General features: G+C 32.6%; 1 protein-coding gene across 2 annotated transcripts in view; it reads right to left on the reverse strand.

The window, feature by feature from the left end:
* Positions 1-15,969, reverse strand: part of LOC127070337 (semaphorin-1A-like) — a 284,950-nt gene that overhangs the window by 135,572 nt on the left and 133,409 nt on the right. For both annotated transcript variants that reach the window (XM_051008164.1, XM_051008162.1), the window contains exons 3-4: positions 7,727-7,823; positions 6,035-6,086 (exon numbers count right to left, since the gene is read on the reverse strand). In XM_051008164.1, coding sequence (XP_050864121.1) covers positions 6,035-6,086; positions 7,727-7,823 — 149 coding nt within the window. The remainder of the gene's footprint in view (positions 1-6,034; positions 6,087-7,726; positions 7,824-15,969) is intronic.

A 15,969-nucleotide genomic window follows, 5' to 3' on the forward strand; every position in this document is an offset into this window, starting at 1 on the left:
AAAAAGCAGTGAAAATCGCTGATTTTTCGCGCGTAAGCGAAAAGTCTCGATAAGATGGAGTAGGAAGGTAGATAGATAGGTAGGTAGGTAGGTAGGTAGGTAGGTAGGTAGGTAGGTAGGTAGGTAGTTAGAAAGGTTCGAGACGGTGCATTCGAACGTTGGTTCAGGATTGTTAATCGTTATCCGACGAAGTCTGACGTTTCCGTTTGGAACGATAAGCCCGAACTAAAAAAAAAAAAAAAAGAAAAAAAAAGAATAAAAAAAGAAAGAAAAGAAAAAAGAAGAAAAGAGAGAAAGAAAGAGAGAGAGAGAGAGAGAGAGAAAAAAAAGAAATCGACAAAGTTCCTTTGGACCAGTTCAATCGCTTTTCGCTCGCTCGTTTCCTCTCCCAATCACGGCTTCGCCGATTATAGATTACCAATGCGAAACGTTTTAATATTGGTTTAATTCATTTCGATTCGATTTATCCGCGAGATGATTCCTTTTACGCTAGATGGGAAATCGTGTTCGCGATTCGAAAAATAAGTAAAGTAAGTAAGTAAGTAGTAATCTTCCCGGGGCAGATATTTTTTTATGAAATCGATAAAAAAATATTAAATCGACATCGGTATCCGACGTTTTAAGAGCCGGGGCACGTAATATAGAAATCACGATAAACAATTGGATAAAAAGTAAAGAGAAAAGTAAAGAAAGAAAGAAAGAAAGAAAGAAAGAAAAAAGTAAAAGAGAGAGAGAAAGGGAAGGAAAGAGGAAGAGAGAAAGAATGCGGAAAAGAAGAAAAGAGATAGGGGAAGTAAAAATATTGCAAATTACGCTGGATTCACCCTTATGTAGGTGACTTCTTGGATGAAAGAAGCAATGTAGCTATCCATACTGACTTTTACGATCCTATTCTACGAAAGAGAACCAGACGCAAGTATGTGAGTACGACGAAGATGGTGATAGAAGAAAGTATGTGTATGTATATGCAGTGCACGAGAGAGAGAGAGAGAGAGAGAGATGGAAAAGTGGGTGTCCCCGATCGATCTTCTCTCGCTCACAGGTTCACCGTGTTACGTCGTTTCGAAGTCAAGATCTCTCTTTCTCTCTCTGTTTCTGTCTTTCTCTCTTTCCGTTTCTCTCTCTCCGCTTTCCTCGCCTTTTCTTACGTAGCCACTTTCGTACAGTTTCGCGAGTAGAGTCGTTGGCAAAGAGGGATCAATATCGAGTTTGCGATTCTCTCTTTTATCTTTCTCTTTCTCTCATCCGTAGGACGACCGCGGTATTCTCGCGGGTCTCATCACGATTCTCTCTCTCTCTCTCTCTCTCCCTCTCTCTCTTTCTGTTTCTGTCTCTCTCTTTCTGTCTTTTTCTTTATATCTCTCATTTTATCTCGTTTCTCCCACGTTCCCGCTTTTCCACTTCAATTTGATCGATTGGAAGACATACCAAAGTTATATTTCCCGGACTAATCAAAGTACCACCGAGAAAATTCACGAGCTGCTCGATTCGCGTATACGTGATCGTACGCCATTCGTCTTTTCAATAAATTCCTACGAATTTAAACAAAGTCTCATTAAAAAGAGAAACAAAAAAGAATGAAACGCATGAAAATGATAGAAAGAGACAGATAAACAGAAAGGGAAAGAAAAGGAACGAGAGAAAAATAGAGAGAGAGAGAAAGAAGGAGAATGAGAAAGAGAAACAAATGGAGAGAAAGAGAAAGAAAGAGAGAAAGAGAGAGAAAGAGAGAACAAAAGAACAAGATAAAAAGAGAGAGAGTAAGAAAAAGAGAGAGAGAGAGAGAATTGGTGTTAAGAGGGTAAAACTTGAAAGTAAACCTCGTGCGGAATGAAAAATGACGAACGTTCGTAAATTTTCACTATCTACGAACTATCTCTCTCTCTCTCTCTCTCTCTCTTTCATACAAGTTAGCTTTTTCGCTAGGTACTAGAAAGGCAAACGTTGCGAGTAGCAGCAGCTACAGGGGATGAAAATAATAGCACGGTGAGTAGTCGAAGCGGAAAGATTCAGATTTACGCGGGGGTGCCAGACAGCGGCGGCGGCTGCGGCATACAGTTACGCCGTCCTGCCCCCGGGACTATTGGTAATTTATACTCGCATTATTGTTCTTAATTTATACCGCGGCCGGCTGAGTTTACGGTAAACTGGTGAATGTGAAATAGTATTCGCAAGCGGAGCATACGTAAAACGTTTCTCCTCCTCCTTCTCTTTCGCCTGGTCTTTCTCCTCTTTTTGCTCTTGCTGTCCCTTTATTTACACCCTCTTTAATCATAAATAACGAAACAATAATTAGAACATTCTCTCATTCTTTCTTTTTTTTTCTTTCCACGTTCTCTCATCGTGTTATTAAGCAACTTTTTAACGTTACACCGTTCGCTTTTCTTAACAGCTTATTGTTTTTTTATCGATATTATTTATGCTCTATGTTCTTCTTGATAGAATTTATCTTTTCTTATTATCACAGAAATATATACACATATATATATATATATTTATGTATATATTTATGTTATATAAATAATATATATTATAAATATAAATATAAATATATATATATATATAATATTTAAAAAAGACGTGGCGCTGATAAGAAGAAAGAAATATCATTGTCACACTTTTATCGTTTTATCTTCTTTCCTCTTGCTGCTCTCTCTTTCTCTCTCTCTCTCTTTATTTAGTTTCAAACGTTTGTATCACCGCACGTCTCACGCAATTCTTTTTTTTTCTTTCCTTTCCTTCTTTCTTTATCTTCTTTTTTTTTTTATTGATAACATCTATTCTTTATGTTCTTTTGATACAATTATTACTACAGAAATATTATGAAAGAAAAAGGAGAAAAAAGTACATGTAATTGTTATATTTTTATCAGTATAAGATCATTAACGCTTCTCTCTTCCCTCACCTCGTCTTTTTCCTTTCATTATCCCTTTATTTACACTCTTCTCAACGATAAATAACAATAGACGATAATTAGACCTTTCTCATCATGTTATTAACCCATATTTTAACGTTTACCATCACTCGCCTAACAAGCTTAACACGATTTCTTCTTTATATTTTCTTTTCTCTCTTTTCTTTTTCCTTTTTCTTCTTTTATTTTTATTATAATCATTTTTACAAAAATATTAAACAAATAAAAGAAATATAAAAAAGAAATATAAATAAATATATATATATATATATATATATATATATACACAAAATGTAGTAAGAAATCATTATTATATGCTTATCGATGTTAGATCATTAACGTTTCTTTTCCTTTTACTTTCCCTTTTTCTCATTATCGCCTTTGTTTACACTTTTTTCTAATGGTAAAGCAAAAAAAGAATTACGAAACGTTAATTAGAGCTTACTCGTTGCACTATTAACCAACTGTTTAACGTTCTCTATTCGCCTGATGCACTTCTTTTTTCTTGTTCTTTTTTTTTTTTTTCAATCGATACCGAGTTTCTTTCTCTTATACTTCTTTTTCATTTTTTTTATATCTTGTATTATTTATAATCACACGTTAAAAAAATTTTACGACGAGAAAGAGAAAAAAAAGAGAGAAAAAAAAGAGAAAAGAAAATAGTTGCGTGCAATATAATTAATAAGATTTTTATCGGCTTAAGATCATTGACGCTTTTAAAGAATGATACGAATTTGATTAACGAGCTTCGTTTACATATAATATCAATCTGTTTATAACATCTGAATTGCAATTACATTAAATCCTTCCTGCAAAATTATTCATTCCGTCATGATTTAATTAACTGCTTTTGATCCAGTCGACACATGTGCGTACAAACATGCAAATACACGCAATCGTTTTCATTCCTTTTCACGTAATTGAGTCTCTCATATTGATCGCTAATTTTCTATTCCTTGGTAATTGTTTTCTTTTTTTTTTGTTTGTTTTTTTATTTTATTATTTTTTATTTTCTCTCTCTTTTCTTTTTTTTTAAGTTCCTCTGCTTTGCGTTTTTAATTGTTACATACAAATTAATTACAGTTTTTTGAATAGGTTGCTATAGTATCGGTTGGAGTTTCGATACGATCGTTGGAGAAAGGAATATAATGCTATATATGTAACTGTTACATGTAGCTGTTACATACGAATGTTGTGTATAGAAAGTTAGAGATTGGGTTCGAGTAAATCTAAAGGTTGTTTCTTTTTTATCTTCTGGGCAAATCTGTATAACGATTTTTTTTGTAAGAATGTACTTACGGTTATTAATCTATGATCAATATCTATTCTTAAATAAGATATATTATACTATACCGATCAACATAAAATTAAAATCCGTCAGTTTTAAAATTGACTCATATACGGATATTATTACATAAAGTGCATAAAAACTAATTAAATCTAATATTAAATTATTATGGTATAACGGCCATTAGATATAAATTTCAGGTATAAATACAATGATGTAATGTAACCATTATAAGTTACTTTACACGCCACAATATAATTTTAGCATCAAATTTATTTGTAATTCCATAAGCGGAAATGATTGTGGTAAATATTTTAAGTCTATAAAAAAAAAATTCGTTCGTGATGATCGTAAAATAAAAATGAAATGAGTCCGTAGTGATTTCTTTTTTTACAAGTTTAAACGTTTCAAGTTATTTCTTATTTCTAATAACGACGCATTTAGAACGTATGATGATACATCGAAGGTTTTTTATTTCCTTTTTGTTTAACGTTCGATTCGTTGTCGGCCATGCTCGCAAATTTTTTACTTCGTCCGTCACGATAAATTTTTAAAATGACTGTACATTAAAAGTTTATTAATCGTTCGTGATTAAAAAATTGTTCATGTTATCGAGTAGAATTCTTATGTTTCGATTATATTTTTTTTTTTTGCAAATACGCTTCGATTAGTTCAATTTATTATCTAGGTGAGAGAAACAACGTATTCAATGGAATTCATTGGAAGAATTTCAGAATTAATTTTTAATTTAATCTTTGCTATTGATTTTTCTATTTTTTCTTTTCTCTTTTTTTTTTCTCGATATATCAATTTTATTTCGGTTACTCCGCATTCGATTTTTGTTCAAGCGATATTACAAAAATCTCTTGCAATTATTTCTTTTGTAAAACGTATAAAGAAAAAATGATCGTTGCTTTATATTCTTGTTTAACAATCATTCTTTAAACATCGTTCATATTTTTTTAATTTGATGTAATGTTTCGTAACGAAATATTACGTTCACTGCACATTTAGAAATTTTCGATTAGAAAAGTTTGATCAAAAATGAAAAAGAAGAGAAAATAGAAACGAAAAATTCTAGTTTCTAATTATTATAAGATATTAAGTTAGAAATAAATATTAATTGGAAATAAATAAATAAATGAAAATACTTAGAAAATATTAAGTGAAACAAATTAAAATTTTTCAATAAATTAAGTAAGATAACAACTGGAAATTTTCTGTTAAAAAATTTTCTTTAAAAAAGAAAAAGAAAGAAGAAAGAAAATGAAATAGAAACAAGAAATTCTGAATTCTACTTATTATAAGATATTAAATAAAATACTAATTAGAAATAAATAAATAAAGATATATATAAAAAGATATGAAATAAAAAAAATCAATAATTTCCAACGAATTAAATAAGATAATAATTAGAAATTTTCGATCAGAGAATTTTCCTTAAAGAAGAAGAAAAAAAAGAAAAAAAAACGAAAAGGAAATAGAAAAAAAGAAATGAAATTCCAATTTCTAATTATTATCAAGATATTAAACGAAATATTGATTAGAAATAAATATCAATTAGAAATAAATAAATAAAGATATATATACATATATATATAAAAAGATATGAAATAAAAAAAATCAATAACTTCCAACGAATTAAATAAGGTAATAATTAGAAATTTTCGATCAGAAAATTTTCCTTAAAAAAGAACAAAAAAAAAGAAAAAAGAAAAAACGAAAAGGAAATAGAAAAAAAAAGAAATAAATTCCAATTTCTAATTTTAATTACTATTAAGATATTAAATATAAGAGATTAAAAGTGCAGGCTGTTGCTACGATGTGCTCACCTGGTCGATGATCTCCGTGAGGTCGTGCAGACTTATGTTATAAATGGCATTTCTGAAAAAAAACGGAACAAGAACGTTAAGTCCTGCTCGTAAATTTGGGTGTTCTTAATCTTTTCACTCTACACTCTACACTCTACACTCTCTTTCTCTCTTTTCTTCTCTCTCTCTCTCTCTCTCTCTCTCTCTCTCTCTCTCTCTCTCTCTCTCTCTCTCTATCTATCTATCTATTTCTCTCTTTCCACCTGTCGTAAGAACGTCGAAGCGAAGTCAAAAAGAAAAGGCGAATAAGAGACCCGTTCGAATTAGGGGAAAAGCCGATAAACTTAACGCGGTTCCTCCACCATCTTGACATCGACGAGAGGAGATTGAAAGGAGATTGAAATCGATCGGGAATATCGAAATGGGGTACCTCGTTAACGTCGATCGCGTTCGTCGATGAGTAAGTATCCATTTGCTAGGAAAGTAATACCGAAACGGAGCAATATTATTCTTTTTTTTTATTTTTCATTATTTTTTTTTTTTTTTTTAACTATTTATCTTTTTCTCTTCTATTTTTATTTCGCCGAGTCAATTTGAAATCTTCTTAATTTAAACGAAAAGATTATCATCAGACGATTTTCAATTATCGAAAAATTGTTAACGTCGGTTTTATTACCCTTGGTTATATAAAAGAAGGGAAGGGATGAGAAAAGAAAGAAAGAAAGAAAGAAAAAAAATAATACAAAAAAAAAGAAAAGAAAAGAAAAGAAGAAAAGATTATTTTCATAGATATTAATTTCCTATTGTTAAATCGATCCACTTTGATTGCTTTTCCTTCGCGTTTTTTTAACGAAGACGTAGTAAGTAATAAAAGATAAAAAGAAAAAAAAACGAAAAAAAGAAAAATAGAAAGAGAGAGATTCATCTGCAATGAAATCGGTATAAGATTAGAGCGTATGATACGATCGTTGCGCAAAAAGTCGGCGTTCTCGGGGTAAAGAGAAAAATAGTTTGAATCGTTCGAGCGTAAAGACGAGAAAGAAAGAAAAAAGAAAGAAAGAAAAAAAGAAAGAAAAGATGGAAAGAGAAAGAAGAAGAAGAAGAAGAAGAAGAGAAGAAGCAAGAAGAAGGAGAGGAGGAAAAGGAGGAGAAGGAAAATCGATGTGGCGGATGACGCACGAGATAAAAATCTTCGATCTTAATCCGAAGCAACGTAAAACGTCTTGCATTCGTTTCTACGAATAAAAAAAAAAAAGAAAAAAAAAAGAGATAGAGAGATATGTATATACTGTTCGAAGTCTTATCTCTATTTCCATCTCTCTCTTTCTCGCACATAACGCAAAGTAACAGTGGATGCTGCGTCATCTTTCCGACGGACGAAGAATGCTCGTCGCTGATTGGTTGACTCGGAAGAATGACTCTTTTGCACCGAGACTTCCGACACTTTCACAAACGACCGAATCGATCGACCGATTGATCGATCAAACGATCGATCGATCCATCGATCCGAATCTTAAATCTCGAAGCTTCGAATGCCTATCTACCACCGGTACCGAATCGGCTTTACTTTTCTTTTTTGTTCTCTTTTTCTTTCTTTCTTTCTTTCTTTCTTTCCTTCTTCCTTCTTTCCTAGCTCGGTCACGAAGTACGATACCGTCCGTTTCAACGAGACGCCAAGAGAAAAGAATCGAATCCAATGGACAAGACAATTACCTGGCGCCAATCAAGATGGAAGTGGACGCACGCTCGAGCAACTTGAAGTGTTCCACGTGGCTCTCATTCCCTAGAAACCGTTGTCCGATCACCTCGCCTGAAACAAAAAAAAGAAAGATGTTCCACGTTAGAGAGCTTTTCTTCTTCTTCCACCTCTTCTTCTTCTTCTTCTTTTTATTCCTCTTTCTTTTTTTTTTTTTACCGGAAAATCGTTGAACGTTACATCCGACATAATGGCCATTCCGTTGTGATCGTGATTCAACTGTGATTAAACTATTTGATGAAACTAGGATTGATCTTTAATATAATATTTAAAAATGATACCTTCATAACTTCGAATGGACATATGCGTACATATGCGCGCGCGTGTGTGTGTGTACATATTTTTTTGTTAATATTTCATTTTCGCAAAATTAAAACTGTTACCTCGTATCCGAAATTTTTCACGTTACTTTTTTTAAATATAAATTACATTTAATATGATATAATATAATATAGTATGATACTACTTAGAAGATTATAATATTACTCCACTATACTATATTAGTATATTACTAATATATACCCTAGAAATATATACAAATAATAATATACATAATCTACGAGTCCTGCGCATATTATTAATATTACCTATTAATAATACTACTAAACAATACCACATATCATTTTTCCTTCTTTCTTTCTTTTTTTCTTTTTAAACGGCAACAGAAACGATTTTTAATGACAAAAAAAAGGACGAAACCTTCGAGATTTTTCATGATATCGATTTTACCTACAATCTAGAAACTTCGAGTTTAAAAAAAAAAGAAGGAACAAGAAACAAGATTAAAGAAAGAGATAAAGGGTGTGATAGAGAGAAAGGGATATCAGTCGTACAAGTGAAAAACAGAGACATCGGCCTTTAACTCATGAGAGACGAGTAAAATGCATCGTCCGCGCCTACTTTACAGGTCCACGAGACAGAACCGGCACGCTCTTCAACCCCTCTATCGTCTCAATGCATCTCCACCATACCACCACCATCATACTACCACTACGACAACTACCACCACTACTACTACCACCACCTAACAATCTCCCCAACTCCTCCTCCCACCCCCACACTCCTCTTCTACTCTCTCCTTCTTTATACCTTTTCCGCGATATAACGTTTTACGAGCGCCCATTCTTTTTTCGCGCGCGCTTTGTCGCTCTTTTCTTCTTTTTTCTCCCTTTCTTTTTTTTTCGTTTTCGTCTTTTCTTTTTTATATTTTCTCTCTCTCTCTCTCTCTCTATCTATCTATCTATCTTTTTCTCTCTCATTCTTCTTTTTTTTTACGTTTTCGTCTTTTCTTTTTTATACTCTCCTTCTCTGTCTCTCGTTCTATCTCTCTTCTTCTTTCTCTCTTTTCTTTTTCTCTCATTTCTTTTTTCCTCTTTTGCATTGCCACAGATATTACGCGTTATGCTCTTTCCCGTCGTCGACATTTTTCCCCCCACTCCGCGGCCGACGACAAACGCGGTAGACGCGAGACATTAAAGGCTCGAAACGACACGATAGAGGGGCATATTGCTAGACACGGGAGGGTGGAGGGTGGTGGAATGAAATCGTGTAGGAATTGCGAAAAATCCTGTTGACGACTTATACTCGTTTGTTGTTTTCCTTTCTTCTACTTCTCTCTCTCTCTCTCTCTCTCTCTCTGTTTGTCTGTCTCTTATACAAGTATAACTTATATCGCGTATGACTTACACAGGAGAATCGTTTGTTTGGTTAGAAAATTATGCGAGAGGATCGACTCGCTAAACTCGCTTGGCAATTCTCTGGATGCGTATATGAAAATAAAAATATGAAAGATAGTTACGACCCTCTCTCTCTATATGTGTGTGTGTGTGTGTGTGTGTGTGTGTGTGTGTGTGTAGTGAATTTTTACATTTTTCTGTGTTTTTTCCTCAGTTCTTGTCTCTCTTATTCCACGAGGAAGCTACCACAGTCTTTCCGAGAGTAAATATTGAAAGAGAGAGGATCGAGGATGGTACTCGAGTTATTTTAAAAAAGTGGAAATCTTCGGGGATACTACACTCGATTGTCGCTTCTGATTTATTTATTACTTTTCGTTTTCTCTTTAAAATTATTACTTTTTTCATTTCTTTCTTCTTTCTTCTTTTCCTTACTCCAATAGCACGCTGTTCGTGGCCGCTATTACGAATCACGATTTCTCGCTTTTATCGGCACTCGTTCTATCGACGAAATCACATTTTTCATCGATCGAGAAAATGAGAAAAAGAGAGAGAGAGAGAGAGAGGGAGAGAAAGAGAGAGAGAGAGAGAGAGAGAGAGAGAGAGAGAAATAGTAGAAAAAGAAAAATAGAAGAGAATATGGAATAAAAAGGTCGACTTCTTACGGCACGGCAAAATAACTTTCTAGTTCGAGGCATTTCGCGTTTTGCCTTTTCCGCCTGTACTTAAGCTCTAAAGCTTCAAAAGACCGTCGAAAGTCGGAGGTGCTTGAAAAAGTATGGGGAAAACTGCGGTAGAGACTGCAAAAATGAGAAAGAAAGAGAAAACGAAAGATGGAGAAAAAGACTGAGAAAAATTTATTGTATAAAACATACATGGAAGAACGAGTCAAGTCATTTAGGTTTAAAAGAAATTTTGTAAATAAAATAATAACAAACAACGATTAAAAAAGAAAAAGAAAGAAAGGAAACAAATATGAGAATTAATACAATTCGATCATGAATTGTTATAATTAATTACGATTAATACCGTACTTACGTTTATAAGATAAGAAAGATAAGAAAGGAAAAGAAAAATCAACAAGAAATTTGTTGTTTATATCGTACGTATAAATCCAGGTTATGTGAACAAATTTCGAAAAGAAAAGAACAAAATAAGATATAAAAAAAATAATAAATTATTACATACTTATGTTCATAAAATAAATACAATAAAGAACAAATAAAAAATGATAATAAACTCGAGATATTAAACGCGAGCAAAAGAGAGAGAAAAAGGAGAGAAAGGAACGGAAAATCTATTATATATATATATATCGTACATATAAATCCAAATAGAATAAAAAAGTTTCGAATTAGAAAAGAAACAAAATAAATTATTACAATTAAATACGATTAACAGTATATTTATTAATTTATAAAAGAAAGATAATGAGGATCGAATAAAAAATAATAAGAGACTCGATATTAAATATCAGCAAAAGGAAGAAAACAACAGGAGATCTATTGTACATATAAATCCAATTCGAACGAACAAATTTCGAAAAGAAAAGGAACAAAATAAGATTAAAAACAAAAACAAACAAAAAGAAAAGAAAAATGAAAAGAACAAAACACAATAAACTATTGCAATCAACTACGAGTAATATCACATTTACATTAATACCATAAAATGAAAAAGACGTTGTATAAAAATGAGAACAAACAATTCACGATATTAAACAAAAAAAAAAAAATAGAGAGAGAGAGAGAAGGAAATGGCGTACATCGAAGAATACGAGAGGGTGAAAATTCAACGAAAAAATAAAACCAAAAAAAAAAAATAGAAAATAAACATGAAAAGAGAAAAAAACGAAAAAGAAAAAGAAAAAGAAAAAGAAAAAGAAAAAAAAAGAAGAAGCAAAAAAGAAGATTTCTACGATCATAGGTCGAAGCGGAGACTCAAGCTCGTAAATCTTTTTCCCGTTTGAGAGGTATCGTCTCTGGAAGTCGATATCTGGACGCGATTTACGAGCCCGATGTCTATTAATTTTACATCGTGCGTTTTACGATAACAGGTTGAACGATACTTGTGTTGCTTACTGCACAACACGCAATCGAGCTTAACTATACGCAATCCTGGTACCTATACATATAAGTAGTTACGTCTCATGAACGTATATACACGTACTCATGATGAACATACATAGGTACGTACGTACTGTGTATCTACTCAGCGTAACCATCTCTGTAATATCTGTGTGTAACGTTACATAGATCGGTATAGAACGATCGGTACCTACTACGAACGCTTTATCGAAACGTAAAGCATTCGCAAACTATAGTAAACTGTGAAAAGTGGGGGTAAAGGGGGAGGAAGATGCACTGGATAGTGCTCGTGCGCGATCTCGAGTGCACGCGCGCGCGCGCGCGCTTGTGTTCAAACCCACGTCCGACATTGGAAATGATGGAAGATTGAATTTTAAATTGGCTATTGGACGTTCGGACGTTCTCATTTTCGTCTCGTCTACGTTTCTCGTATACGAAGAAATTTATAAGCGTAAAGGGTATAAAGGTTTACGTTGAAAGGAAGAAACAAGAAAGAATAAAAAAAAGAAATTGAAAAAAGGGAAAAAGGAAAAGAGAAGGAGAAACGAAGATTAAATTTGATAGCTATTTATCTTAAAACGTATTTTATCTCCATCTTTGTCTTACTTTATCGTGTAAATGTATGGATGTATATATGTGCGTGTATACATGTATTTATATATATATATATATATATGTATATAGTATATACATGTATATAGCTAAATACATAGACACGATAACGTCATCGGAAGCTGATCATCTTAGATCCTATACACTATCTTACGTGATAATGGATCAGTTTAATGGAGTTTAATCCTTTAACGAGGAAAAACGAGTTAGTCGCTCGTTTGAAAAGGCTCTTGTTAACGAGCAAGAGGAGTTAAGTCGCTGAGATCTTTCTCTCTCTCTCTTTCTCTCTCGCTCTTTCCAGTTCACTCTTCCTCTATTTTTTTTCTCTCTCTATCCTACACGAAAAGTTACCAAAGTCGTTTTTACTCTCATCCTTTTTCATCTCTTTTTCTACTTCTTCTTCGTCCTTTATTTCTTTTTCCTCTCTCAGTCTCTCTCTCTCTCTCTCTCTCTCTCTCTCTCTCTCTCTCTCCCTCTCTCTTTCTCTGTAATAGAACAAAGAATTACTAAGGTAGTAATTCCTATAAAAATAATCGCCTCTTCAAAGCTTTTCCTCTTTAGTTACAAGATCGTTTTTAACGAGCCATCATTCGATCAGTCTTGTTCTTCGTTCGATCATTTGTTCACAAACGCCTACAAATTTTCTTTCGTATGAATGTTTTCATAATTTTAAACTTTCTTTCATATTTTTATAATTTTTGATATATATATATATGGACATAATATTATAATTCACGCAAAATTATATATATATATATATATATATATATATATATATATATATATTACACGTAGGTAATACCAACTTGTTGAACTGTCCTTTCGATAAAAGAAAGAAAAAGAGAGAGAGAGAGAGAGAATAAAAGAAAAAAAAAGAAAATAGACAAAGAAAATATTTATGGGATTTGAAATAAATGAACTACCAATTAGGAGTTTCGCAGTAGGGAGTTTCAAGTTCTTCTCTTGTTTATAGTGAAATCCACCAGGGAAATGCCTTTCAGATCTCGTAACTGCGATGAAGAAGGATGCTGATGATGATGTCGAAGGCTTGTTGTGAACGCGTGGGCGGTGCGTGTTTCATTAATCTCAGCTCGGTGGGCTTTACGCGCTGTCGACGCTTACTCGCTGAAACAACGATCGTTCAATCTCTCTCTCTCTCTCTCGCTTATTCGTCCTCTCTCTCTTTCTCTCTCTCTGTTCTTATCCCTTGAGTATGCGTAGGTTAGTTCGCATGGACTTATATATGTATGTGTACCTAAGGAATATTAGCTTTCGATATTCCTATACATACGCGTTTAATGTTTACCATCGAAAAATGACTCCGTGTCACCGGTCTTCGCAACTAAACTCACCATAGCTTTGTAATTGAATATATATTATACAAATATCAAAAGATATAATCAAAGTTACATTAATATAATATATATGTATATATATACATATTTGTTCGACGTGTACAATAATAGAAATAATAATAGATCAATAATAAAGGATTAATAATAAGAGAAATTGATAATAATAGATAATAATGAATATAAAAGAAATTAATAACAATAGAATAATAATAATAATAAAGTTATCGAATCATTTGTTAATGAAAAATGTTATATATTCCTTTTGTTTCGATTAAATAAATGAATGAATAGGAATGATAAAGATAATTAATCGATTAGAAATAATTTTAGATATTGAAAATTTATTTTCGAAGTTTACGTAAGGTATTGTAAGTACGTGTACATTACTGTATACATAGGAGAAATGTACGTAATATATATATATATATATATATATATATATATATATATATATATATGTCGCACAAGTATAGGAAGATACATCGAAAGTTAGGTAAGTACATATTTATCCTTTGACACTATGAGGTCACTGCTCACGTGATAACAATATTTTTCTCTAGAATTCTTAAGTCACATGTGACACTTCGTTTGCTTGATGGAACAAATCGATATGGGGGAAAAAGAAATTATTAATAATAATAGTCCTATTTTTGAAAGATACACGACCGTGTAAATATTTATACGTATAGAAATAGTTTTATTTAAAAAATGTTCGTCTGTTATATGCGAGGTATGTACATTTTATAAAGTGAGATGTTAAAAGCGGAGAAGAAATAAAATCTGTATTGGCCGAGAATGAACTAAGAAAATAATTACAATGTCAATAGCTGTTATACGAGTCGCTTGTTACTCAAATAAAAATTTATTCCTATGATTGATCTATTTTTATTTATTTATCGTCGTTAATGATAATAACGAAAAATCCGTGTTAAAAAAGAAGATAAAAGAAAAAAGAAAGAAAGAAAAAGGAAATTAAATCATGCAGTTTCTATTAACTTTCTAAACGAAATTTTTTTATCTGTTTATAATTAATAAAATAACAACAACGATAACGACAACAACAACAACAACAACAATAATAATAATAATAATAAAGAATCTTTTAGAAAAAAAAAATAAAAAATAATCACTGAATCATACATGAGTATTCGCTCGCAGTGATTTCCAACAAAATTTTAATCGCTCTATCCATGAAACTCGAAGATTAATTTTGTCACGTTACTCCTCGCTATAGTCGAACTATGCATGCAGGAACGGAAAGTGCTTACTTGCGTACCACTATACTTCATGATGCTATATCGAAGTTTTATATATATATGTATAAAAGTAAAAATGTGTATATATATATATATATATATATATATATATATTATGTATAGATCGAAAGCACGCGTTGATTCTTGCAACATAATCTCTTATTCTCGAGCCGTCGACGTTGTTTATAAGCCGCCTTCCATTGGCACGCGATATTGCTATTCGTTGATAGCAATCGATTTCTTTTTAACTCTTTTTAATTTTCTTCCTTTTTTCTTCCTTTTCACTAACGTCTCTGTTCCCTTATAACACTTGTAATATGCATTTGAGTATAGACAGAAGAACAGACAAACAGACAGACTGACAGACGGACAAACGGACGGATATACATAGAAACAGAAAAAGAAAAACGGACATACAGAATCAAAGAGAGAGACAGAGACAGAGACAGAGGCAGAGACAGAGAGAGAGAAAGGAAAAGAGATAACATTACAGACTCCCTTTTGCGAGATAACGCCACGAAATTACCATTTTTATTGCGCCTACGATTGCTTCCAACTTTTACGACGATGTCCCGTTGAAGAGAACGTCGATGCGATCGCCAAAGAGAGATAAAGAGAGAGATAAAGAGAGAAAGAAAGAGAGAGAAAGACATAGAGATAGAGATAGAGAAAGATAGAGAGAACGATCGATTCTTCGGCAATTTTTTATTACTCTTTAAGAGGAACTTTAAAAAGCGTCGATCGCTTTTCGAAAGAGGCTAAAAGAGAAAAAGAGAGAGAAAGAGAGAGAAAGAGACAAACAGAGAAAAACAGAAAGAGAGAGAGAGAGAGATGAAGAGCTTTCAGGTTATCGGAAAAATTTTCTCTCTCGTTTCGTGAAAACGTATTGCACACGTCGAAACAAGAAGATCGACTCGAAAACGTTATTTTTATAGCGGTGATTCTTATCAACGATGATTCCATCCCTCCTTCTACTATACCTACTCCCCTCCTACTTCTCCTGTACCTCCTTCTCTTCCTCCTCCTCCTCCTCTTCCTTTTCGATCGACTCGCGATAAAGCTAAACAAAACGAGTGTTCTCGTAGCTCGTCTTGTCGACTTTTACCTCTATTGGTCCAATTCAGGCATATTATTCTTGAAAAAGTAAAATAAAAATAAAAGTAAAACGATATCAAGCCAAAACGTTAACTTCTTATTCTTTCTCCATCTTCCATGTT

Source organism: Vespula vulgaris, chromosome 18 (assembly GCF_905475345.1).
Source record: "Vespula vulgaris chromosome 18, iyVesVulg1.1, whole genome shotgun sequence".
Lineage (NCBI taxonomy): Eukaryota > Metazoa > Arthropoda > Insecta > Hymenoptera > Vespidae > Vespula > Vespula vulgaris.